The sequence below is a fragment of the Trachurus japonicus genome, chromosome 23, assembly GCF_045865225.1.
Source record: "Trachurus japonicus isolate A0001 chromosome 23, Traja_1.0".
NCBI classification, from domain to species: Eukaryota; Metazoa; Chordata; class Actinopteri; order Carangiformes; family Carangidae; genus Trachurus; species Trachurus japonicus.
In genome coordinates this window covers 17,050,854-17,078,661 of record NC_140929.1, presented here as the reverse complement: position 1 = coordinate 17,078,661, position 27,808 = coordinate 17,050,854, and the positions used below count along the sequence as shown (strand labels likewise).

At 42.1% G+C, this 27,808-nt stretch overlaps 1 protein-coding gene across 4 annotated transcripts in view; it reads right to left on the bottom strand.

Annotated features, from left to right (window-relative positions):
- Positions 1-562: 562 nt before the first annotated feature.
- syn3 (synapsin III) overlaps positions 563-27,808 on the bottom strand; it is a 98,506-nt gene continuing 71,260 nt past the window's right edge. For 2 of the 4 annotated variants that reach the window (XM_085769008.1, XM_085769011.1), the window contains 8 exons: positions 16,367-16,429; positions 11,686-11,828; positions 10,391-10,465; positions 10,098-10,200; positions 3,661-3,792; positions 3,465-3,483; positions 3,214-3,370; positions 563-2,241 (listed from right to left, as the gene is read on the bottom strand). In XM_085769008.1, coding sequence (XP_085625134.1) covers positions 2,118-2,241; positions 3,214-3,370; positions 3,465-3,483; positions 3,661-3,792; positions 10,098-10,200; positions 10,391-10,465; positions 11,686-11,828; positions 16,367-16,429 — 816 coding nt within the window. In that variant the 3' untranslated portion in view covers positions 563-2,117. The remainder of the gene's footprint in view (positions 2,242-3,213; positions 3,371-3,464; positions 3,484-3,660; positions 3,793-10,097; positions 10,201-10,390; positions 10,466-11,685; positions 11,829-16,366; positions 16,430-27,808) is intronic. The other 2 variants (XM_085769009.1, XM_085769010.1) reach the window with 2 other exon arrangements.

The window sequence follows — 27,808 nt, the reverse complement described above, 5'->3', positions numbered from 1 at the left end:
CCAGGACATTCCCCTTAATGCTTCACAGCAGCTGTTTGTGGAAGTACGACTCCAGCCTGCACCACTGGTTAGCTGTTAGTCACACCAACACACACTGAGCTGTTTCAGTGCAATGGAGTAACAGTGTTTTAACACTAAGCCTTTTTCATGTTGTGGAAAGACAGGTTAGAAAATAAAGATACAAATAAATAAGAGTTTCTCTGACAGTGAAATACTCATTTAAAAAAGAATTGAAAACAAATAAATAAATAAATACATCTTTTGACATAATTATTGCAGAAATGGGCAATTACTGATCATACTGAATATTAATATTTCCAACTTCACACACACACACACACACACACACACACACACACACACACACACACACACACACACACACACACACACACACACACACACACACACACAGTAAATTTTGTATATTCTCATGCATTTAAATAGATTTTACTTTAAAATTGGGATTGTATTATCATCATTATTATTATTATTAAAAACGATAATAATAATAATAATAATAATAATAATAATGATAATAATAATAATAATTCAACTTTGGATTCAACACAGGTCCATAAATCTTACTGCTCACACTCTGCTGTCAGTCATTAAAAACTGATCTGGTCTCATTCACTTATAATGACACAGATGATCTTGGAGCTACCAGACAAAAGTCCATTTGAAGAAGATTATTAGACTGTGATTGTGCACTGCATGACAAGCAACATGAATAGTCAGTGACTGTTGCTCCAAGGCTGCAGGAGCTTCTCATTTGCTTCTAATTGCTGCAGATAATTACAACTGGTGACTTCAGTTTTGTACTGACACAACAGATACAGTACAGAGATTATCTTTACATCAATTATTTACATCAATTCAATAGAATATTGTCTTTTTCAGTCATTAACAATAAGTCATTAATGACTGAGCAATTATTGGTTTCACTGAAGGCTACAATATTTCTTTAAAACAGCTGTGTAACAACTGCTTATAAACAGAAACATTTCAGTTCTGGGGTTTAATTCTCGGAACATAGTCTATGTTTTCAGTCTAATGACCAACACACACACGTGCACGCACACACACATACCAGCTAAGAAGAGAAGGTGCTGAATGATCTTTGACTCTCTACAGCCAGTGTCAGTCGGCTGCAGAGAGTCAAAGAAAAAAAAACATGTTAAGATATATTTTTTCCGTCAAAGTGTAAACTGAAGAAAACATGTCAGAACTTCACATCCTCACCGTTTGCCTGTAAACATACAGAAGGTCTTATTTGACAACCCCCACCCCCCACCTCCACAGAACACATGAAGAAAGAGAGGGACTGCAGGGGCAGCTCTGAACTGTGATGGAAGACGGTGGCTGTGAGCCAGAACAGCAGAGCTGGTTCACTTTAGTGTGATTGTTTGGTTGACCCAGTGCAGGGGGGGGAAACTTTTTTCATGTTTTCTTAAAAAGCACTTTGGTAACGTCGCGGCGTCACTACACGAGCCAATACGTGTCCACAGCACGCGGGTGTCTGAGAAGCATGGCTGCTGGCGGAGGATCGCTGGTGGACTGAGCGGATTCAGAACATTTCTCATGAGTTCACTGGAACCGGTTCAGATCTGAATATTGCTGAAGACATCTGCAAACAGTTTGGAAGCTGCATTGTCAATCGAAATAAACACAGAGGTATAAATGAAACTTGCACAGATAAGAGTTTCACTAACAACAAGGCAGGTTTAACACTAGTGAGGCCACACTGACTGATCTGAATACGCATCTGTACTTCCAAGTGTCTGCTAAAAGAAAACACAAGGGATTATGGGTATAAGGAGACAACAGCAGAATCAAAAATGAAAGCAAAACTGACACTTATGGTCCTGAAATAAATTTGAAGGGAGTTGGGTTTGAATTTGCATTTGCACTGATCTCCTGTGAGGAAGACTCTAGTGGCCTTTCTAGTGATAAACCTGCAGATCTGAGGACAGCGGGTTGCATCGGGTGTTAGACTTGGATCACAGCGGAGAGAGAGAGCAGAGAGCTGAGGCTTGGAGGAGGAAGAGACTGGGATGAAGGGAGGTTTCAGTTTCACACCTGGTAACTGACAGGAAGAGCTGCTGTGGAGGTTGTTAGTCGGAGAAGAGGCTGGCGAAGGACTGTCGCAGGCTGCGGATGGTCTCGGCTTTGGCCTCGTCGTCGGTCTGGTTTCCTCGTAAGGTCTCTGTGAAGGTGTTGGTCAGCGACTGGGATTTACTGCCGAGTAAACAGAGGATTTAGTTAGTTTGTGTTGTCAAGTGTAACTGACTCATGTCTCCGCCTATAGCTGCAGCACTGTGAAATCGGCTCAGCTTTTCACTGTCACTTTGATGCAGCTCTGAGACCAGCTCAGCATGTCTAACTGTCTGTCACCAGAGCTTCGAGACTTTTCGATAAAATTTCAAGTGACTTTAGAAAAATAGAAAAAGTATCAAGTAAAAAAAAAAACAACAAAAGAACTTCCTTCTTCCCCAAATAGGTTTTTTAATGTGTGGTCTATTCCAACTCCTTTCAGCAGATCACTATACTGTACTTAGAAATGTGCACGGAATTGACATACAAGCCAGTGGACAACGTATGAGCTTTAGATCTATAAAATGATTCATCCTAAAATTTATAATAAAAAACTATAATCCAAATACTTCAGCAGCAGTCTGTATCCAGTTCCTTGCTCAATTTTCATTGTGAGTGGAAGGAAGATAATGGAACAAGCCTCTTCATTTAACGTGATAATACAGACTCAGGGTTAACAGCTGATCTCACAAACATCAGAATACATCTCCAGATGCACAAATAGGATAATAGAATGTGTTAACCTGGCTTTTCTCATTATTATCACATTTAATCATATGTGGACAACTGCAGGAGAATTACACTTCATGCACAGACCAAGGGATACTATAATTAGACAATTCAGAAGTAAAATATCGATACAGTTGAATTTTGCACAAACATAATGAGAAATACTTATGTGAGGAAATGATGAACTGTTCTGAGAACTGTATTAAGATGTGAGAATGATGGTTCTGATGTGTGTGTTGCACCAAAGCAACTAAAGAAAACTGTAAATAAAACAATGTGTCCTCCCTGACAAGAAGATATGAGGGTAAATAAAGAAATTGGCACATGAATATCAAATGAAATGCTGACATCTTCTAAACACTGAGTTGATCTTTCGTCTGGACTCACTTCAGCTGTGGTGACTGTTTCTGAGCTCCAGGGCCGGAGGGGGCCGGGATGGGGCCGGGCTGGAAGGCCTGGCTGGGGGAGGTGGTGGCTGAGCGGGCTCTCTGAGGTGAGCCCTGGGCAGACTGGGACGGAGAGGCGGAGGCGGAGCGGTGTCCTCCTGCAGCAGGCCAACACACATCACGCATCAGTTTCACTGTGTTTCATCTCCACAGAAATTAACAGTTGTAGAGATTAAGTGTGTTTTTTCTTACCTCGTCTGGGCTGTGTGGTCTGTTGACACAAGAGAAACAAAGGAACACAGGTTTCAACTGTTTCATATGGATTGTAAAAACCATAATGTTCAACAAAACACTCCAGTGAAATGGTATAGATCCAGATATGATCACTGTTCCTTCTCCTTCAAACTTTGTTGTTTATGTACAGTGTAACTGTGATATGGCGCTGTACCTTGATAGAAGAAGGCTGAGGGTTGGAGACTCCCAACAGAACCTGGGCCATCTTGTTGATCACCAGCTCTGTGATCAGCTGCTTATCTTCCTCCACGTGTTCACCAATCAGAGGCATGGAGCTGTCCATCACCTGTTGAGACCCATTGAGAAACAATAAGAGGTTTAACACCATGACTCCTCCACAGGGTGGCAGTATTGTATCTATTATAGTAAGAGATCACTGGTTGGGTGTCAGTGATGTCATAGGAGTAGAAAGTACATTTAGTTGACTACTGTCTTTTCAGAATATATTTTGTATATATATATATTATATCCTTTTGTATATATATATATTTTTTTACTTAACTTGAGGATTAATGCCTCAAGTTATAACTACTGACTTTAACTCCACTAAAATTCTGATCTGAGGTCTGTTTTTGAAGGTTTAGAACAAAACAACAATGTTGACACGAAGACTGAAAACGTCCACAGTCACATTTAATCAGGAGGATCTACTGGAGTAATGGACTGTCCACCTCTGGACTGCAGTAATGGACTCCGTGGTGTGTTGCCAGCTGTGATGAGTCACTGCCAGAAATCACATACACACAACAGTGTTCCCCACAGCCAGCCACAAGCAACACAACTCTCTGCTGGCCCTAAACATTATTTATTACCAGGTGCATTGAGCATGACACTGGCTTTACACTCCCATACGCCACAGAAAGTCCCTGGTCTCTCTACACCCTACTATGGAGCAACAACTGAGATTCTCCTGCAGAATCGATAAAGTTCCTGCTGGGATTTCTTTTTATTCAGTAAAATGTTAACCTGGACTCAAGAAAAGACTGATTAGGATTTGGTAGCTAAAAGCCAGAGTCAAAATGACTTCACAAACACTTTTTAGCCATTATTCAAAACTTCAATGAGAAACTATGAGTCAATTTCACACACACGGTCCATATGTGATTCTGGATAAACAGCATGGAACCTGAAACCAGCCTTGATGGAGGAGGCAGGCAGCCACGAGGAGATGGTTGAAGTCTTATGCTTCTTACTTTACTATTTTAATACTTCTTTTAAGTCTGTGAAGTACATTGACTGATGTCTTTGGGTCATGGTCTTCTCCAGCCTCTCAGTCTGGTCTGATAACAGATCACATGAATCAAGTAAAAGTAAATGGAAAAACTTCAGTCTAAATGTGAGATGTGGTTTTGCTCCACGTTAAAGGCCCATAAGAGTAAATGCTGAGAGACCGACCGACTCTCTGATGAAACCTGGAGATAAAGTCAGAGGCTAGAGTTCAGCTCATATTTTAGAATTTCCATTGAGCAACAGATAAAATGTGACTCTATCTATAAATATTCCTCTGCCCTAGGCAGGACGTGGAGGGGCATGACCACATCCACTGCAATACAAATAATTAACCTTGAAGAAAAAAAACAACAATTTTCCCAGCACTTGAGCTCACATGCACGTACATGTGTGCTGCAGAGCCACAGAGCACATGGGGCTTGGAGATCTGCCATCCTCCTCCCCGAGGACCAAAACAAACAGGGGCAGAGGAGCGTGGCTGCTGGTGCTGCCGGTTTGGATGCAGAAGCCTGGAGTGGTGGATGAGGCTGCTGCACCACACCCCAGCCACTGGCTGTAAACACGGCGCAGAGCGGAGCTGATCCTCTCGTAAACAGTGTACACTGAGAGGAGCCCCGTCATGTGCTGAAGAGAGAGCAGGTCTCCCACTGACTGGCTGAGCAGGACTTCCCCCCTCTCTGTGGCTCAAGCTGCTTTGATCAGGATCATCAGTTAATAAAATGCACGCAAATTAAAAAGAGAAAAGTTATAAAAATACTTTGCTTGGCAAATATAAAAACCCACTTAATGTCACAAGGCCCTGGGCCCAGCTGGCCGCTTTGTTGAACACCATTAAGGAAGAGCATTAGCATCAAGTAGAACCTCCTGAGGCTGCAACTACTATTTTCATTATCCATTAATCTGCCATTTATTATATCTAGTCTTTGAAGTCATGGAAAATTGTAGAAAACTCAGGTCCATTGCTAAGATCCTATTAAAACGGTAAGACCCAAACTCTGTCAATGATCTAAATACAGAAAAGCAGTGGATCTTGATGTACAGTTTCAACCATAGAATCAACTACTCAATCAACAGTTTGCCACACCCCTCCCCCATGGCGTGTGGTCCAATCACAGCTCTACATGTACATGCATGACGTCAAGCTCCAGATTTCTCCACATGTAGAGTGTGTGAAAAGATTGAACACTGTGTTTATCTGTTCCAACATAAAACTCATGTTAGCGTGTCCCACTAACTAGCGCAAAACAGCAACGAGCATGGATAGAAAGTGAGCGGCTTTTTCTGAGGTTGACGTTAAAGACACCAGGCGAAATAATTTCAAGATAAGACAATCTCCAAAAGCAAATAGGTCACAAGGAGCCTGATGGGATATAATTTAAAAGGAATCTTTGGGTCAATTCAGTGGCCTCCCTGGATAGACGATCTCTGTGCATGCAAGCACCAATCCTAAAATGTAGCATTTCTGTTGTGTGGCCTTATTTGGATGGGGGAATGTGAAGAGGTCTGTGTGAAATCAAAATTAGCCAAAAAACAGTTGTATTTGAATGGAGTGAATAACCATTATGACATAGGCTATTAGTGATATACGATTAGTTTTCCAGTCTGGTACCTGAGAAAGGTCAAATTCCACCTGGACTTATCTGTGATAATAAAACATCTGTAAAATTGCTCAGGTTCACTTTTTTAGCATCTACTTTTGCACAGATACACACAGTTGCACATTTGATATATTCATTGGGCTACTATCCCATGATTCAAAGGCAGATTACACTCAAAATAATGTGTTTTTTGCTAGGCGGAGACAAAAAATTTACATTTTCTACTGTGCTCCAGATTGATTTACTCAAACACCTGTCTTCATTCTGACATGTAGTAATCTCACAGGTCTTAGCTTTCTCTTTTTTAAAAAACAGACTGAAATAAAACTACGGTTGCCTAAAACAGAACAGAATTGCCCTCTGGGATTATTAAAGTGGATCAAATCAAATCAAATCAATTTTTTACACAGTAGTGTACCTTTGTTAAATCTGTCCAAAAATGTTGAAAAGCAATTTCTTAGTCTTTGTTAGCTGTTTTAATTTTGTGCTCGCTTGCTACGTTCGTTCACGCCCTGTGCATCTCCTCGGTGCTAAGGCCCCCTGTCCTTAAAACCTAGTGGCGCCCCTGCACCGATCAAACAGTGACCTGGAAGATCCCCAGTCCTCTGTGACTTATGACTCATTGTCTTCAGGTATAGAGATTGTCAGACTTTAGTCTTTTGAGAGTTAATTAAATGATGTTACATCCTGTGTCATCACCATCTTTGATTAGATTTGAGTGAAACACAGCAAAGCAGCGAGGACAAGTGAAACCTTGTGCCTGGGGAATCAGTACTGGTAAAAACATTCAAATCCACACGGTGTTTTTCGGTGCAGTCTGAGTTCTGGCTGTTTGAGTTCATACTGTTCTACACGGAACCACATCAGCAGTCAGCGTCTTGGCGAGGATTGGTGGTGAGGCGGGGTGTGGCGCAGCAGTGTCCCGGCCAGCTGAATCTTTACCACAGAGGACGGAGCAGAGGCCTGGCAGCCCAGCACCAGGCCCCACTTCAAACGGCGTGCAGTGGTGAACAGAGGCAGGATCCACCCTGCTGATTTATTAGGACACAGAGGCATGGAAGCAGAGGACTGGAGCTGCCACTGGCCTCTTCAGCAGAGGAACACAGAGGTGTTGTTCTTGACTTTTATTGAGCTGCACGGTGTTCTGTCTGGACGCTGATCCGGGCTGCGTGCGTGGGAACACTCAGACGGAACAACACGTGAGATGTGCTCGCCGAAAATTATGGGGAGGTGATGGTGGGAAACAGAGAGTTTCTACTCCTCCCTGTTGTCAGCCTCATTGTTCTCATGATTCACTCAGTTGATTTTATCTGATTCAGTTTCCTGATGCTCTGTGTCTTTGTATTGAACAACTGACAGTAACTTTAAAGTCAAGTTAATGAGTGAAATCATGTGTGGGGTGTGTGTCTCTTCCTCATAATATGAACATGTTTGTTTTTCTTTTAAACATAATGTCAGTGATCCTCGTCCTGTTAAGTGTCAAGTTGTGTTGCTGTGATGTGTTGTTGTACAGTGTGGGTGTTGCTGTGATATGTGATTACATGCAGGGCTGGGCTGTAATAGAAATCATATCTGCACATTGCCAGAAGTGGAAGAAAGTGTGAGTCAAACATGACAGTAGAAAAAATACTGCAAAAATAATCTCAGCTGTGTGGAAATACATATGTATCATTTGCAATTTGAATGCAGCCCATATTATTGGATTATTATTATCAGAATGTAATGGTCGAAGTAGCCAGGAACTGTATCTGTCAAATAAATAAGAGTTATACTCAAGTACAGTCTCTTTAATCCTTTTTCAGAACACTTAGTCCTGTAAGGCGAACAGACAGAAAACATCACCTATGAGGATTTGGTGCCACTTGTTGCCAGCACATCAACAGCCAGTGACACGGAGGGAAAGCCCTGAGGAGACCAGCCTGTCTCACTGTGGTTTGGTCTACGAAGGGCCACACCTTCATGGACCACGTCCTTCGAAGGATGTGGCCTCTGAGCCGGGACACAGCTGTGCTTGTCAGTGCTGTTTTACAGTACATCTTGTCAGCATTTAAATTCATGGTGATTGTCATACATTCATCTTGTGTAATTACTGTTGTGAGGTGTGACCTGAGCCTGAGGAGCAGACAGCTTCCCTGCCGCAGTTAATTAAATTCCATCAGACTGACAGAGTGGATGAAGAGGAAGTGCAGCCTGATGTGTCACTGGTTTCTGTGTGTCACAGTCCAGCTCCTGGATGATATATCTCTGCGGAGCTGGTAGATATTTCCTGATATAGTTCGAGGCTTGTTTTCTCACTGATGACCTCACCTGATGTGCAGATAGAGAGACGTGTGATCGTAATGCTCTAAAAGACTAAAAATGGGCATGTGAGACGTGCCAGAGTGGCCTGTTTCCTCAGATCTGAGGACACAGGAGACCTGACTAAAAACAAAACTGATTAAACATTACACAACGTTTGGGCTCCTGCTGCTTTCTTATCAGCAGATCCCCCCTGACTGAGGACTCTCAGGCAGCGTCCACCTGCCTGCTGGTCTCTCAACCTGCATCAGCTTCACTCAGTAACTGACTTCCTGTTTTATAAAGGCCCCCATGCATGTCTGAACCTATGGTCTGAACACTGTTTGAAGTGCCTGTGCAGAGAGTGACAGCAGTGATAATACAGTGAGAGCTCTTCTGGCTTTGTGCTGTGCTGTACTTCAGTCCATTTTCAGCTCCAGTGGGTGTAGAACATCCAATACATTTTTTTCTTGTTTGTTGAACCTTGAAGAAAAGTTGCTGCTCATCTTCCCAGGGGATGACATCTTCATTACCACCGTTCATGTGCTTCTGTAGGAGCAGCAGGATCCAGACCTGCCTCAACTACTGTTTCCCTCTCTCCTTTCATATAGATGCAAATATAAGTGTAGCATCATGCAGCAGGTGAATGAAGTATAGTACAAGAGGAGCTTCAACATTTCAGAACTTGTGCTGAGATGTAATACAAACTCAGCCACACAGAATTGAATTCAGACAATAAATTATCTTGTTTTATATTAGTTATTAAAGAAGGGGACGACCTGAAAGTTGAGTTTGGAGAATTCAACCAAACACTGATGAACCTAAGTCTGATGATAAGGTGAATGAAACACCTTCGAGCAATTCACTGAATAGGAATCAGTATCAGAAATAAAAAAAAAATATATATATATGAAAATCTGAAAGAATTTCCTGCGAGACATTTAAACAGAAACAAAATTAAAGTAATAGGTTTATTAAAGTTTCAAGTTCCTAGATAAAGATGCTGATGGCTCTTGACAAGAGGAGTATGGGATCAGCTTTGAAACAGTTTTGGTTTTTAAAGTATCTGACAGAAGTATGGAGGGTACGTAGCGTCCTACACCTGGACATGTTTGCCGAATGCTAACTGGTTTAAAGACCCAGAGTCAGGTGTTCATTAGTGTGAGTGTCACCTTTCACACAACACATGACCTGTCAGCTATTGGAGGTGAATAGCGACCTGTGTTACTGCAGCGCAAACTGGTCGTAGACCAGGCTGCCACACTTTTATTAGTCTATAAACTGGAAGCTACAAGTCCATTAGCACCTTATCAGCAGGCTGAAGTAAACAGGCTGTCAGCAGTTGCACCATGTCAACTGTTGTTTCCTCTCTGCTGCCTGTTTAGTCTTCACTTTAATCATTCTTTCAAGGCTCTGTCTAATGCTCATCTGTAATCAGGCCTGGCTTCATGCCAAAGTCACAACATCTGACCTCAGACAAACTGACCTCGATGATGTAGTCGTTGCCGTCTTTTCCATGGACAGCCTTCACTGCGCAGATATCAAGGCCACCAAACATCTCAGCACAGGAGTCCACCCACTGCCGGTATCTGGAACACAGAGACGTCATGTAGCTGATAATTCAATCAAATAGATATCTTGTGTACTCTGGAAATTTCAAGATCAAAAATGCATTTAAAAAAAAGTAAAAGCAGCTAATTTGTGTGCCATATCTGTGAAGGAATGAAAGAGGAAACAGACAGGTGTGTATTCTCCCATCATGCCACTGCGTCAGCTCACCGGTCTGTCATTGCGATCTGTTCCAACATGGCGGAACCTGTGTTTGCCTTCCAGTTGCCAGAGATGGATGTTCTCCTGAAAATCAAAGACAACCATCAGGACATGAATCATCCTGCAGAAAACACAAACTTATTAAAAGTCATTCAGTTTCTCAACAGGAAACTTACTGTTAGCTTATATTAAAGACATGTCGTGCAACAGATGCACTGTGCATTTTTATGACTAAAAGATGAAACTTTCTAGAGTGTTTCAGCTTTATTTTTAGAAATTTGATTCTATCCAGGGTTGTGGTAAATGCTTTTGGAAACAGTTCTTTGCCAAATAAATGTAAATTGCGATCACACTATGAAATAATAATGAAACATTATGAGACAGAGTTGTTTTCGAAGCAAATGCATAGCCGAATTACATTCCAGACTCGGCTGCTCAGTAGAGTGACTTCAAAAAATAGTATTAGTGGTATTATTAGTAGTATTTGCTTCATGTTTCGTAATGTTACATAATTATACATTACTATTTATTTATTTATTTGTTTATTTCGGGCATGTCAGTTAGATCAACCATCATCAAACATAATCTTAGTTTAAATCATACAATACACATGGCCGAAAGGGAAAGCGGGAGAAGCAAAAGCTTATCTAGTCCCGTCCCCACACAGAATACATTATCTTCATCATACTTTTTTCTTATGACATTTTGACACAACATGTTACAGCAGCAGGTAGTAATATAGAGCTGCAGTCTAGTTCTAGACAGTCAAAACAGATTATGTGTGTCTGCACATGTGTCCATATTGGTCCGTCATGAGTGAACAACAGTCTCGTCTTGTTGCCTCACACAAAGTGGTCCAATCAACAGAGATCAATTTCAGTGATTTGATTATTTGCTGGGATGGTGTGAGAGCCCGTTTTTGTCATTTTTCTTTTATTCATCCCATAGTGTGGTGAATGTGCAGGTTACAACTTGTCCACCAGAGTGTTTTGGAGTTGTTGGATTGTGTATTTTAGTTTGATCAGGGAAACGTAGAAATACCATGAGCCTCCGTTGCGTTAGCTGAGCAGCTCACGTCTCTGCCCCGCCGATCTCAAAACAGCTTGCACTGACAATTAAGGTGATGAACCTACTGCTATGACTATTAGGGATTATGGAAATAGACGAATTTGCCAAAATGTTGAAATATCCCTTTAAAACCAGCTTTTATTATTATATACAGAGATCCTCACTACATTTTTAAACACATGTTTGGACCCCTACTGCTCTGAAGTGTTTGATACTGGTGCTTTGACATGTCTTACATGTAAGCCTTGTAGTTGTTGCCGATCTTCTGGATGCGGATGTCGTACTTGGACTGGACGTAGGGCTCGGTGGTGGCGTAGGTCCCTGCCAGAGCCACCACACTGGTGATGTCCTGGAAGTCCTGCTGACTCTCAACTTTGATCTGTGGGACAAATGACACACGTCGAATGAGCAAGTGGCTAATTACAGGACATCAAGATCCCACAGGAAGGACGTCACTTCAGTCCCATGATCAGGTGATTAGACTGAGGACCGTGCGCACCAAATGAGGGGAAGTGATGCAGTGGAGTCCGTGAAAACATGTTACATAAAAATTCATTGGATAAGAAAAGTTTGGATAATTAGGTAACGAACAGGAGTGATGTTGTAACATAGTGTAACACTGTGAAAGTATCAAAGCCTCAGCCCACAGAGAATGCACAAAGTCTGTATTTAGAAACTGAGCCAATGGGCATTGGTAGACAAATTCATCACTTAACAGCAGAGTATTACCACCGTCATCACGGTCCCTGTCTTTGATATCACAGCAGGAGATTTGTCAGCATGAGTGAAGATGAGACTTAATGAGCCATAAGGTTTAAGGTTTAAGCAAAGGTCAGCATATATCTCTAAAATGCATTGAAATAAGAAGTTTGATGCATCTGTGACCAATCTACCGAAATGATTGCAATGCGTACAGAAATACCCTGTTGACTTAACATGGGGTGGAAAACAACTTGGATGAGTGAGATATGCTGAATCCAATAAGATAGAAGAAAGAATGCTAAGAGCTCAAGATAAAAACTGCTTAATGGTGAAAACTAGCGATGAAGCACAGCAACAACACAGGTGAAAGCCAGAGGAGTGCTCGTGAATTAATGTTGGTTATAAAAGAGCTAACATCAAATCTGAAAGTGTGAAACTGTGTGAGGCCTCCCAGGTCACACCAACCCTCATGTTTCAGACAGAACAACACCCACATTTTGGGAGAGGCAGATGGGAGAATAGGAAAACTCTGTATCACGGCTCTCTGAAAATCTCCTCAAACATGAGGAGAAACATTCTGCTGTTGCTGCAGGATTCAGATTTGAAAAACTACAGCGAGTGCAGTGGTCCCTTGAACAGAAACCCCAGTCCAAAGCCCCACCAAGGCCGATTATCATCAACTTTGAGTTCACAACCGAGGGGTTAGTACTGAAAGAACCTTGGAGGGAGAGAGTGCCTTAAAATAACAGCCAAGTGAGCTGTTGGCAGGTCATCTGCTGCCCAGAGAGCGAGGGGGAAACTTCAGGAGATTAGAGGGATAATGCCAAGTAAAAGAGAAGTGAGATCTAAAAGGCACGAGCCTCGCTCTAGCTATTAGAGCTGTGTTCATTTACAAACCTTTCAACTTGAAATTGATGAATGTTTTGACCTCTTTGGTTAATCATTGTATCACCTAAAAACCTATAAGGTTTATGTTTAAAGTGTGATATAGTTAATGCAGTTACTGTTCAAAGGACTCTCCTTCAGCTGGATAGAAATGTCAGGGTCACATCAAATACAGTAGGAAGCATACCCTTCAATGTGAGTGGCCCGAAGATAGATAGATAGATGGATAGATAGATAGATAGATAGATAGATAGATAGATAGATAGATAGATAGATAGATAGATAGATAGATAGATAGATAGATAGATAGATAGATAGATAGATAGAACACTGCTGAAAAAACATACCCATTGTTTGCATGGAACAAAGACACTTTTAAAATGACCAAACCCTCGACATAAATGAACATGAGAACCAAAAGTAGGAAAACACATAAAGACAGATGAGAGAGAGAGAGAGAGAGAGAGAGAGAGAGAGAGAGAGAGAGAGAGAGAGAGAGAGAGAGATGCTAAAACCATTAAATCAGGTTCAAATGTTGAAACACAGGGCTGGTTAATGTGGTCCCAATAAACATGGTGATGAAACAGCATCACATCTACACAGACTGTAGTACTCACATGGACATACACTTACACTTATAGTTCACACTGGCCACTTCAACAAAGATATTTTCAGAGTCTAAGTGCTGAGGATTATTGTCTAATGGCAGTATAACAGTGTTTCAAATGAATAAAGACCACTGGGTCTAACTCTTCAGCCAACTGATATTAAATATTAGCCTGTCATTACCAATTGAAAATATCACATGTTATCTGATGTTGGCAAACACTGGTGTTTTATCCTGAGCAGTGAGACGCTGTTGTTGGTGTTGTTGACAGGTTTTGACATCAAGGTAGACTTTAGTATTTGATGTTAATGCTCTTTGTCTGTGGTGGTTTAGTTAGATTTGACTTTTTGATATTTCTGATTTACCCCTAGTACTGTACTGAAGTATAACTTTATTTCAGTAGTTCAATTTTATGCTACTTTATACTTCCACTCCTATAAATATTGTACTTTCTGTTTGGACAGTTTGAAGTTAAAAGATTTTTTGATTGTTGATCATTAAAATTAAAACTCTGGGCCATGTAACATTCTTCAAGCTCACAGCAGTAGGCTACTGTAGCAGTAGATGTTTTGGGAGTTAGCTGCTCCATGAGTTTTATCATAGGCCTAATGGTTCTGTCATTGGAGAAACACTCATGTTACGTCAAAAGTGACATAAAGGCATGCGTGAGTGGTGATAACAGACTGACTGAAACACTGAGGCTAACACCTGAAGCTTCCTCGTTTACACAACAGGAGATGGGCCGAAGCTGAATCGACAAAGTTAGTTCAAACAAAGTAAGAAAGAAAAGGTGAAAAGCTGCTGGCTCAGAGAAACAGAAGCAGTTCTGGTGGAAAGACTCCTGTCACACTGGTCGGTGTCCAGAGTCACTGACGCACAGACCTGACTGGTCTAAAGAGACGTCACAAGGGAACTGGATGGAAATGTTTCTGCTGTTATGTCAGTGATGTTATGAAGTGACAGTAATGACTCAACCTTAGCGTAGTAATGATCTAAGGCCATGCTGTATGTACATTAGCTGTGGTCTGTGGGCACTTGGTCAGTAAATGTGTTGCTCACAAGCTAGAAATGCTAAATCCTTGTGAGTGTTACAGGTTTGTGTCAAAAGCAAACAGAGCTGCAGTGATGATGTTCCTGTCTCTTCTCAGAGCTCTGTGAGGTCCGAGGGGTTAAATGAGGTCCTGCCTCAGTCCCATAAGGCCTTATGGGAAATTCTGTAGCATGTCTGGCTCCTGAACAGGAAACCAAACCCATAGGAAGCGCCTGCTGTACCCAAATGACTGGGACTGGGAATCTAGGAATCTGGTCTGTTCCTACAGGAACTTAAAACATATCTTTATGTCTGAACCTTCAATTAGCACTCAGATTCTAAAGTTCAGGCTTTGTTCCTGTTCTCCTCTGACCGACCTCCAGTGAGTGGCCTGGAGTGCCTCCCCTCTCTCCTTCTCCCCCTGTCTTCCACTCCTTTCTCTGTCTCCTCCTTCAATATTCTAAGTCCTCCGACCCTTACAGTTATAGAGTCTAAATATGTAACTATGGACCTTGAGGTTTCTACCTGTTAAAAGGACGTTTTCCTCACACCTTTCCAGCACTGTGTGCTGCTGATCTGTTGGGTCTATACATACTATATGAAGAGAAGGTAGAGAGTCTACTCTATACCTTCTCTTTTTGGAAAGTGCCTTGAGATAACTTTGCTGTGAATTGGTGCTATTTAAATGAAACTGACTCAACTTGACTCAAACTGTGTTGTAACATCTCTTTAAATAACCAAATGACAACAATCCAAATTACAGTCCTATAAGTAAATGACAGCATCAGTCTATAGTTCTTTCCATGCAGTGATCACATGAGATTGTTATGACTCTTAAATTAAAGAATAGGAAAAGTAAAATGACTGATAGTTTTTCTATTGTGTGTGCATGTGTGAGAGAGAGAGCTGTACCAATCACATACCACCCATCAGTGAAAGTAAACCCAGGAGAGTCACATGACCTGAGTGATGCAGAAACGCCTCTGTTTTTCCTCCGTCCTGTATGAAGCTCACACCGGTCATTCTGACTGTGTTTCACATCAACTGGAATTGTAACACATCTGAGGGTGGTTCTGTCATGTTTATGTGCACTGGTGACATTTGACCTTGTGAGCTTGTTTTGAGAAGTCAGCTTTTCAGTCAGACGTCTTCCATTGCCCTCCTGGGTGAGATTACGGGGAGACATTTGACCACATGTAGTGATAAAATGTCAGTGATGTGGAATGGGTTTACTGTCCAGCTGCTGCTACCAAACGTCCATTTCAGCACCTCTGAAGGTCTGTTTCACTTTGCATTAAGTCATACAGTAGCCCTAATAAATCTCTGAATCTCTCTCCCTGACTTTCCTCTCTCTCTCTGTCGGTGGCCTTCAGAAAAAATTCCAGCAAACTTGTGTCATCTCCTCATGGTTGTCTTCTCCACCAACCAGTCAACAATGTCTCCCTAACCCTCAGGTCATTTTGCAGGATATCATGATTTCACAGTGGTGTTCACCTTCTATCTTTTGGATATAAGTCAAATAAAAAGTGGATTTATGAGTCCAATCAGTTCGTCTTAACTTCTTCAAATCGTGTGTTAAATTTGAGGATGTTCTGTTAAAGTGTTACTGAACGTCCAGTTTGTTTCAGTGTCAGGGCTCAGGTTTTATAGTCTGGATTATAGGACTACTTTCTGTATATCTCCATTCACTCACCTTTCCCATCCCAGAGTGGGCGTGTCCCATCTTGACCACCACAGGGTAGGAAGGCGTCGTCACCTGCAGACAGAGATGACAGCAGACATCAGCTGGTTTTTCTCCACCTCAGAACAAAAGTACAAAAAGCCATCATCCCTGGTTCATCGGCAAAGAGGTCAAAGGTTAAATGTCCAGTATATCTGCATTAGGTGTTTGTTTTGGCCACTTCTGGGCAGTAGAAACAACCAATCACATTCTACAACTGACATGGAAGACTCTACCCAACCAATGAGAGTGCAGAAAGCAAAGCGAAATACTGACGTTAGGTGATTGGCCTCTGTCACTACAGTTTACACCTTTCCCTTCTCTAAGTATTTTCAAAATTATTCTAATTCAAATCATATAATATCATACAACTGCAGAACAGAAGAAAACATAATAATCAGTTATTTTGCACAAGTGTCAAGTCTCAAAAGTGTGTAAGTATTCTCCTGAGTGTTCGTACATTTTGTTCTTAGCTAAGAACAAATCCTGGATAAGAAAACATTCATGAACGCTACAATCTTCGTAAAAACTTCCAAAGTAGGACTTAAGAATAAATTTGTTCTTATGAACGGTTCATGAATGAGGCCCATTGTGTTTAATGATGTCACAAATATCTAACTAAAAACATTGTTCACAGCAGCTTTAAATAAAATGATATCAGTGTGCAGCAGAAAGAATGCACCCCATGCTTCAGACATTCACACATGTACCTCTGATCTAAATGCACAGGAAGACACATAGACTAAATTATTTCCATTGCTTATTTTAGACATATACTGTACATGAAGAGTCCAGAACCACTGAGACACCACAACACAGAGCCTGCCCCCAGCTCAGGGGGCGTGAGGTTCTGGGAAGCTGGGTGGAAGACCACAGTGCACAACCCAGCCACAAGCATGTTATTTCTTATCACTGGTAAATGTGAAGTGGATGAAGATTACATCAACCCGCCCTGCTATTTAAACGCCCCATGATGAATCCACCGATATGATTGTAATGGGTGTAATCTAAAGAGGGATTTTCCACTTTTTACTGAGGCACTTTCACCTCTGTGTGTAACACAGTGCTCAGGTTACACAAGACGCCCTTAGATCACGTTTACTGTAGTTATAAAGAACAAGTAGCTCTACAGTGATCATTTAATGGCGTTTATTGCAGATTATCATCAGAACTGAACATGCACATGTGTGGTTCAGAACTCTGATGATGACTGCTGCTTCTATTTAATATTATTCCAACCACTGTCCTCTTCTTCTGAAGTCATCTCCATTTCTTCTCTCAGTCTGAATTCGGCTTACTCTTTACACTTTCCACATCATCATATCCAGAGGTGGACAAACTCCTTACAGCTTCATTACCTGAATCACAGTATAAATTTGAATATGACTCTGATGCAAGTAGATGTTGTTCACACTACATTTACCATGAGCCTCAGTGCGCACAGGGAAATTCTTGGACCGGCGCAAGATGGACATCTTGCCAAGAATGTTTTCATTCATCAAGAATTAAAGTCAGAGGTTTGAAGACGATCAGATACCGTCGTAGTTCCGACCGGGCACGGCTCTCCATTCCGAAACACCTCCATTCCGACACACTGCTGTTCCGAAACCCCCCCACCCCGAAACACCACTATTCCGAACGTTCCCTCCTAAACACCGCTGTTCCGACTCCCCCTGCAGCTGTCCATGGTGCTGAACCATGTGATGTTACACTCTTGTCATGTGAAACGTGCGCTGCTCAGGGACTGGGCAGATCTGTCCCACTTGCTTCCCCCCCCCACTCCGTTGTGGGAGATCTCTACAGAGTAAAATAAATACACTTTTTTTTTCTCTCCCCCGCTCCGCTCAACGCGGCTGAGGGGGGGGGGGGTTCCGAATGGAGGGTTTTCCCCAACAGCCTTTTCGGAATAGCGGGGTCTTTAGAAAAAATAGTAAACCCATTACGAAGAATTGAAGTCTGTTTTCGGAAAGGCGGGGTGTAACTGTTCCGACCATAAACGGCGATTCGGCGGCGTTATTCTCATGACCCGCCGGGCAGCGCCCACAAAACCGAAAGTAAGGAAACGCTGGTCGGCTCGCCCCGCATTTCCACCATTAATTAAAATAACAAAATAACAATAGAGACAAAATGATATATTTATCGAAAATGGAGCCATTAACAAGTGTGGGTAGCGTAGATTCATCACCATGACTTTTTTATTGTCACAGAATTTTTCGTTCTGCCGATGGAGAAACTCTTCGTTGTCCCTTTAAGTGAATGATAGGTTTCCAAATAGTTAAATACATTTAAAACAAATACTCAAGAACAGATATTAAAAGAACATACTTAATATTTTTACTCATTAGTCAAGTAAATGTGCTTCAACGCTGCCTTCCCCTGCATCCAACCAATCATCTTTCTGCCTAGCCATGGTGCAATCTAATATCATGATTTGTGTACATTTTGTTTTAATGGTTTGGACCATAATGATGTTGGATATGACACTGGTCACAGGTTTCTACAGCAGGTATGTGTCTGCGTCACCTGATGATCAGTGGGAGCGAGTGACTCAGGAGAGCTCAGATGAAACAGTGTGAGCATGTGTTTGCCTGAGAGAGTGTTTTGGGTGGAGGGGGCCGCGGCCGCCCACTCTGTCTGGGCATGTTCCCTCCAGCCGTTCCCATCAACACGGCAATGACGGCAGACACTAAACAAGTTGGAGAGAGCTGACCACATCCTCTCCCCTGACGACACACTCACTGGTGTTTCCTGATTGATTCACTGACCATAAGAATGCACCTGACCTAACGATCAGGGAAGACTGTTTAAGAGTCCGGACAGCGACTTTAAACCTCTCCTCTCCTCTCCTCTCCTCTCCTCTCCTCTCCTCTCCTGAGCAGATAGGAAACCAGAAAACACTGAGCTGACTAGTGGTGGAAATATCAATCAGTCAGACAGACAGTCAGTCAGAACTTCGTGAAAAATGGAACTTACAGTATATTGACTAAGCTTGTGTACAACCATATACTGATTAGATGCCGCCTTCTGCTTCTCAGCCTCAGCGTACGTCAATAGCGCCGCCATCTTGGTCTGGGGTTTCTGACCATACGTCTGACAAGCAGTCAGACCCAGTCAGACCCTTGTAGAACAAATTTCAGTGTATTTATGCATGTGGGTGTGTGTCTGAGTATGTAAGTGTATGTTTAAAGCATAAGTAAGCGATATATTTGTGTTAAAGCAGAAGTAAGCGATCCGGTCGTTTTCGCTAATGCTGCGTTCGAGGCAGGCTTTTGAAATCGTAAATTACAGCTTCAAGTCACAACTTACGACTTTGTAGCGTTCCAGGCAACCCACTCGTGTTTTTCCGACCTGTTTTACCTGTGAAAGTCACTATAACGGCCACTCGTAACTTCCAACCCGTGAACTCGTACCAGATCGAACTGATACAACTTTACAGGACGGAAAAACACGAGTCTACGAGTTTCCTTGAACGCACCATAACAGTCCTCGTCCCTACGTCACCACATTCACGGCGTCCCTTGGCTGCACACACAGCCCTGCATGCCGTTCTCTCTCCTCATTGGATAAAAACTGTAGGATACGATAAATGTTTTCTCCTCGGCTCAGAGCAGAGCAGAGTGACTGACAGACCCGTGTTTCAGACCAAACACTCTATGTAAGTGATTGCTGTCGGAAGATATAACTATTTAAGACTTATATTAACACAAATATATCACTTACTTCTGCTTTAATATAAGTCTTAAATAGTTATATCTTCCGACAGCAATCACTTGCATAGAGTGTTTGGACCGAAACACGGGTCTGTCAGTCACTCTGCTCTGCTCTGAGCCGAGGAGAAAACATTTATTGTATCCTACAGTTTTTATCCAATGAGGAGAGAGAACGGCATGCAGGGCTGTGTGTGCAGCCAAGGGATGCGCGTGAATGGGGCGACGTAGGGACGAGGACTGTTATGGTGCGTTCAAGGCAGCCCGTAACTTGTGTTTTTCCGACCTGTGAAGTCATACCAGTTCGATCTGGTACGAGTTCACGGGTCGGAACGGAAAAACACGAGTGGGTTGCCTGGAACGCTACAAAGTCGTAAGTTGTGACTTGAAGCTGTAATTTACGATTTCAAAAGCCTGCCTCAAACGCAGCATTAGCGAAAACGACCGGATCGCTTACTTCTGCTTTAATACATAAAAAAAATATATAATTAAAAAAAAAATTTTTGTTGTTGTATCATATGTCTGACATTTATAATGAACCTAACGGCTTGAAAATCAGTTGAATATTCAGTGAGTTATGGCGATTTTAATCGTTGATAGGCCTCTGCCTCTGTTGACTAATGCAGTACGTAGACACGGCTTCCTCCGGACCAATAGAGCTGCCTGGGAACGCGGCATCTAGTCAGTATATATATCTATGGTGTACAACAAGCTGGTTAGCCTGGTCGCTAAGGAGACAACACCTGAACACCCTTTTTCAGAAAATGTTCAGGATCTTCCACACACAGACTTTAGCTCAGGTATATTAAACGCATTTTTGCAGACTCATTTTATGTTATAATCTTCTCTACTCACTCCTCTGTATCCTTTTGTGAATGAATATTAATGCTGATGCACAGAGACCAACAAAGAATCTTAAAATAAATACACATATTGTGTTAACAGTTACATGTGGTACTGGTCACAACAAGTTACTTCATCAGTGACAAAGTGGAAGACATAACACACGACAGACAGTAACCACGGACGGTTTCATCAAGTCTTTACAATCAGATTTACATAGGCTAAGTTGTGGGTAGTGCGGCTGTGTGCGTGCATGGTGAGGCATTTAAAAAAGAATGTGTGTGATGACTATTTTCTCAAGTCTCTGAGCTGCATCATGACACTGGAGTGAACTGAGACTGGAACCTCTCCCTCAGACATGAAGGAGGCTGTTTTATGGGAAGACTGTATTTCACAGTAATTTACAAATTTTTTTTATTCATTTATTTTTACAAGCCTGCGTTCTTAACACAACTAGACAAGATTGTGTTTTTAAAAAGCCTTGGTGGCTGTTGGGAGCTCTCAGATGTGGAACTCCTGGTTTAAGACTCCAAATTTCCATTTCTGTGCAGCACAGCTCCACTACGCCTTTTGTTCCCAGCAGAACTCTGTAAAACACATACAGTGTGGTAAAGACGTTAAGAAGTCACATGTTAACGAAGATAATTATACGGTGGGTGATTTCGCCCGTCTGGGTTTAATGTCGTAACACAGGCTTACTTCATTTACAGCAAATGTGCCAGACGACCAGATCTGGCCCACGATGGAAATACTTCGGGGAAGCCCTTCCACCCCCGCACACCTCCTCTCCCTCTGGCTGTACATGTAAAGCTGGTTGTAAGTGAGGAACGTGGGGCTGTCGCCCTCAGTGTCTCTGGTGAATCATACTCCCCGATGTCAAAACACCTCCATATGACATTCCAAAAAAACAGACTGTAACAGAAGATGGAAGTTTCCAGATCCTGTTGACCACTTGCACACAGTAGTGGGACGTATTTCCGCTTCACGAAGTCCCGGCTGTTTACTTCAGGTTGTCAACTTACCATAGTGCTAGCCGTATTTTGATTACATATCACATGCTTTACTCTTCATTCTTCATAGTTATTTTTGTGCATATTGTTAATATTATAGTAGGTTCAGCTTTGGGAATGACCACGTTACAGTACTACTTTTTTCAGTAACAAGGAATCAAAAAAGTTACTGTTTCCCCGTTATAACGCTACTGTTACTGACAGTAAAATGCGCCATTACTTGACTCAAGAAGTCTCATCACAAGATATAAAGTGTACATTATACTGTAGCCTATCCATCAACTAGACGGAAAAAAGCTGTTTATCTGGAACTAACCAACTCATTCAGTATTCCTCCGCACAGGCAGGACCAGCGTCTCTGAGCCTGCCTGTGTGGAGGAGTGAGTTGGTTAGTTCCAGATAAACAGGAGGTTAGGGTTAGGGAGGCAAGTCCAAGTAATTTGACATGTTTGAGCATTTTATAAAAAAAGTATGCAATAGTTACTTCTCCTGGTAATTAGTTACTTTTATAATGTAGTAATTCAGTTACTAACTAACTAACTAACTAACTAACTAACTAACTAACTAACTAACTAACTAACTAACTAACTAACTAACAAATTATTTCTATAAAGTAAAGGGCCCAACACTGGTTTTGTAGTGTTCCAAGCATTTTCAATAATAACTGATCGCATTGTAGCTCGGACGGAACAACGCCGAGACGGAACCCCCACTCTGAGTCTCCCTCCGCCGGTCTCCAGTTCATCCTCCCAGACCAGACGCACCGACATCAACCCTCCCTCACCTTTTCCACTCTGTACAATATCATTCATTCATCCTCAACATTCCATCCCATTAAATCATCTAATGGCACATTGTTGTGGCGCTGTCCTTGCTAGTGAATGTATGAAAAGATGTCAGTTGCAGAAGAGTTCATTTGCAAAAGCAGATAACTCCAAAGTTGAGTGGCTTTGACCAAGGAGATGAGACATAACAAAACGGATGTAGCTCAAAAAAAATAAAGCTTTATTGAAAACAACACTATGCAAAGAATAATTCAAAAGCATCAGCTCATTTTTTTCAAAATGGCATTTATCTGCTTTTGCAAATGAACTCTTCGTATGTCAAGCTGACATACTGGGTTATCAGAGATAACCAGACTCGATGCAGAGTTGAAGGAAAGAACACAGAGATCTTCTCTTCTACAGACTCAGGGCATCAGGAGGGAAACAGTAGCCACCTGGAAATGCTTTAATGTCTGGACGGCCTGTGCTGAGGGAACAGCCTGGTAACGAGTCATAACAAGTGACCCATAAAAACAGGTACAAAACAAAAAAGTGAATGGTTCGGTTGTCTGCTGGCTATGTAATCTGCTGGCTTTGTTCACCTTACTCCTGCACTGTGTGACGCCGCGTCATCTAGTGTTTACCGTGACGCAACTGCCAGCTGACCCAGAGGTCACGATGAGGACAAGAGGACCATTTGCAATCAAAACAGATGTATTTTCTCCACAGGCTCCACTTCAACACAACGGTACCTGACTGCACAAACCTCCACAAATGATGACAAATGTCATACAAACTGATACATTATGGTAGAAAAGCAGGCAACAGGTGATCCTAGTTTTATAATGTACAGCTGTTTGTGTACAGATGTTGACCATGTCCATGGTGAAACTCTCACAAGGAATTTAGCAGGATCTCAAACTATAGGCGTGAGCCTGACGCACAGCTGTTCCTCCAATATACTCCATGACACATTTAAATGTTGTTATGGTAACGCTCATCTGGCCTGAGGTACAGCTAACATAGATCCCCACTGTGTTAAAGTGTGAACTGGAAAGGTAGTGCAGTATGTGTATTATTGTGGAATGTCAGCTCATCTGGCTTCACTCAGGTGCTGCTGCGTTTCCATGAGGGACACAACTGAGTGGAAAAAGACAACTTATTCCTCTGAAGATGGAAATTTCCAGGGTGGACGCTTCCTGACTTCACAGAGGTGCTGATGGAGGAGTGACAGAGAGATGGTCTGTGGCATCTCCAGCTCATTAACTCAGTATGTAGGAGATGAACAGGAGACCTAACACTGGATTCCTTGGAGCAGAGGAGTTGTGGAGGAGGTGCAGATGTTGATTTAGATGAGCTGTTGTCTCTTTAGAAGGAATGACCCGAGTCAGGAGAGGCATGTACCACTGATGTACAGGATCTAAGGTGGGAGAGGGGAACGTTGTGGTTGATGACGTTGAAAGCTGCAGTCATGGGTGTGGTAGTGGGGGGAAAAGGGGACCTGACTACCCAGTGCCCGTGTAGGGAGAAGGCCCATGAAAATCCTGAAATTATTTTTTTTGTGTGTGATGTTTTTATTTCGAATGAATTGGGCCCCCCAATTAATTGGTGTCATAATTTATTTCAAATATATTGATAACATCAACTGAGAGAATGAACTCCGTGTCAAAGTCCTCCCAACATATTGGACGTTCTGGGGGCCCCCTCTCGGAGGCGCAAAATGGTTTAGTCCGCCCATAGACAGCGGCCGGCGACAAGTGTAACGTCAGTGAGCCAAGATTGAATGAGGCTAGCTTTCATCATGCTACCCAAAAAACATAAATCGGGGTATCAGAAAAAGAAAGAAGGCAGAATTAGGGGAAGCAACTGTTAAAGGGATATTTCAACATTTTGGCAAATTGGCCCATTGCCATAATCCCTATAGTTTTAGGAGTAGATTTAAAAACATGTTATCTCCACCTGATCCTTCACTGTAGTGAGTCTTGTGCAGTGTTGGGCATGTTACTTTAAAAAAGTAATTAGTTATAGTTACTTTCCCTAAAAAGTAACTGAGTTACTCCATAATACAAGTAACTAATTACCAGGAAAAGTAACTATTGCGTTACTTTTCTTTATAAAATGCCCGTAGTGACGCAGCGTCGTGGAGCCTGCCTGTGCAGAGGAATTATTAGTTCCAGATAAAGGGCTTTTTTAGTTGATGGACTGAAAAAAATGTGTATATGACGTAGCCTATTATTTTGTGACGGGACTTCTTGAGGCAAGATTTTATTGTCAGTAACGCTAACGGCACTATAACGGGGGGAAGAGTACATTTTTGATTACTTGTTACTGAAAAAAGTAGCGCAGTCAGTAATTCCCATCACTGGTCTTGTGTTTGCCTTGCTGAGCTACTACAAATCCCCCTGTATTCTTGTGAGAGTTCAGACTGGGAGCTGTCAGGGCAGAGCCGCTTGTAATATCTCAGTCATCTCACAGGTGGTTAATATTACACATGGTTAACCAATAGGGCCTAATAAGAGGACACAGCCACTGCTCCAGTTCAGTCCACTCATTTTATATAAACACACATTTGTTTGAAAGACGGTGTTAAGCACATGTGCAGACTGCATTAAAGAGGAGCTATTTCAGTCCAGCTCCTCTGCGGTCAGGCTGTAGTGGGGACAGGCCTTATTAGTGCTAATCAATTCACTAACCTACATTCCTGCTTCAGGAGGAGAGGGACAGATGGGCCTGGGGCGAGCCGGCCCTGCAAAAATCATCAGCACTGTGCCACATTCCTCTCAGTCTAAAAGGAAAAGTGATGTTTCTTTCACATTTTCCAGAGTCTCCTGCAGTATTAGGTCTCAGGAAAGGTCTACTTAGTCGGTCCTGGCATCTCAGTCAGACTGTGTCCAAACCTGCGTCTACAAGTCATGCCGACGCAAACAGGCAGACAGTCCTCGTGCTGATTTATTATAGGACTATGCAGGAAGAACCAGGGAACTTCACAGGGAGGTCAGAGGTCAGGGTTACACACTACTGCTAGATCTCACACTTGTCTTGTTTCCAAAGAAACACGTTCGGTGAAGGCAGCTGGAACTTTTGAACATTTCATTGTTAGAAGATCCAGGACCTTTATGCTTTGTGCTTTACTGTGGTTTGTCATTGTTAGAGGTGACAATTGAAGGTTTTTTAAAGTTACTTTAAAAACAGCAAGAGTAAGAGTGAAAGGTAAAGTATTCAAATGTTCGACAACAAACTCATACAGTTGTTTTTATTGAACTCAGGGGCACAGGTCACATTCTTTTCAATGATCATCAATTAACCCTTTGCTCATTCTTTGTCTTGTCTGTTACATTTAAATTCAAGCAGCAACAGTAGTCTGTGAGAACAGGAAGTGCCTATAGCTTAGCTGGTAAACTTTTAAAATGTTACACGATGAAACAACCTCTCTCATCAATATGTCCTTGAACCTTTGTGCCAAGGTTAAAGTCACTTAAAGAGGAGAGGAGGACACTGCATCTTGTGAGGTCAACATGACCTTTGACCTTTAACCACCAAAGTCTCATTGTCAAGTTTGTCTCCAATTTGAACTAGTCCTACCAAGGCAGTACTGAGATGTCCATGAGAATGGGACAGATGGACGGACAACCTGAAAACAACACGTCTCCAGCTCTGTCTGTCACCAGTGGACAGAACTAAAACCCTGACTCACAGTTCACGAGGAGATGCAGAAAGTGCATCAGGTGTAAACACAGACAGTGCTGCATGTGTGAACTCACATAGATGTCTGAAACAGATAACAGTGACAGAGTCGCACTAAACTCTCCAAATGACACATGATCAGTGCTGATAAGGCTCAGTACATGAAGGGACACACGAGGAGAGAGGAGTTCACATCTCTCTGCAAAGCAGAGGAAGGAAGGGCGGGTTTCAGAACAGTGCATACCAGGACTCAGCCCAAACGTCAGCACCGCCACTGCTTTCAATTAAGAGCCGGGACACAGGGAGGAGGAGGTGGAACATCAAGGAGGAAGATGTTTTGGAACAGCTGGACGTGGCAAACCCAGTTTGTATTTATACCAGCTGTGCAGCAGCAGGGCTGGGTGGTACTCTGTAATACACTGCTGCAATGTTACTGCAATGACAACATCACACTGGCTTAAACAATGCACCAGCCTTCATAGAATATAATATATTCTACACAGGAAAAGTCTACATGTATATGATAGCGCTGACCCGCTGTTTCCGTGTTTGGAGAATAATATTAAGACCTATTCAGACACCTCAGTAGTTAGAGGAACTTTATGAATTTTTAACAACAAATTAATTGTTGTTGTTGTTGTGTTGTTTCTGTTTTTACTAGTGATTTGCAAAGTTTATTGAAAGATTTGATTTGTAAAATATCCAGTCAATAATTTCTGAAGAAACAATATATACTACAATATATAAAACAACGATACTGAATGAATAGTGTTAAAAAATCAAAAAACATTAATGACAAATCATTTTGAATCACAGCATAGCTAATGCACACAAATTGTTTCACAAAAAGTTTTCAACAGGAACTAACTGGATTTACAAGAACACAGGATGATTCCACAAGGACAAAGGGAAAACACTGCAGGTTACATACACAAGGGGCTCACGGGCGGCCATATTGGGTCAGTCGACTTGCTCTGACTGGCTGCAGTAGATGGTGATCCGGTCATCTGTACTAAAAACCGACTCATAACTCTGTGAAATTTTGACCGTATATAGCTATCACTTTAGCTATTTGCATAATAATATTATGGTGTTACTTCGATAGAAAAGTACATGATAAAAACGATTCGTGATTATGCAGTATCATAACTGCATTTCTGATGTTCATAACAAACCAAACCGTTTGATACTCGGATGAAACTGAGGAGGGAGGGGGAGCGAGCGGACAGACGCAAGGTGGCAGCCATCTCTCTCTCTCTCTCTCTCTTATATAGTATAGTATATAATCTATGGGTGAGACACCTTAGTTAATCACAGGGAAGAGATCACAGGAAGGGGATGCTACAAAATAAAGGAAGTGGAAACAGGAAAGACTGCTGCTTTTTACTTGTGACAGTTAATCCAGTG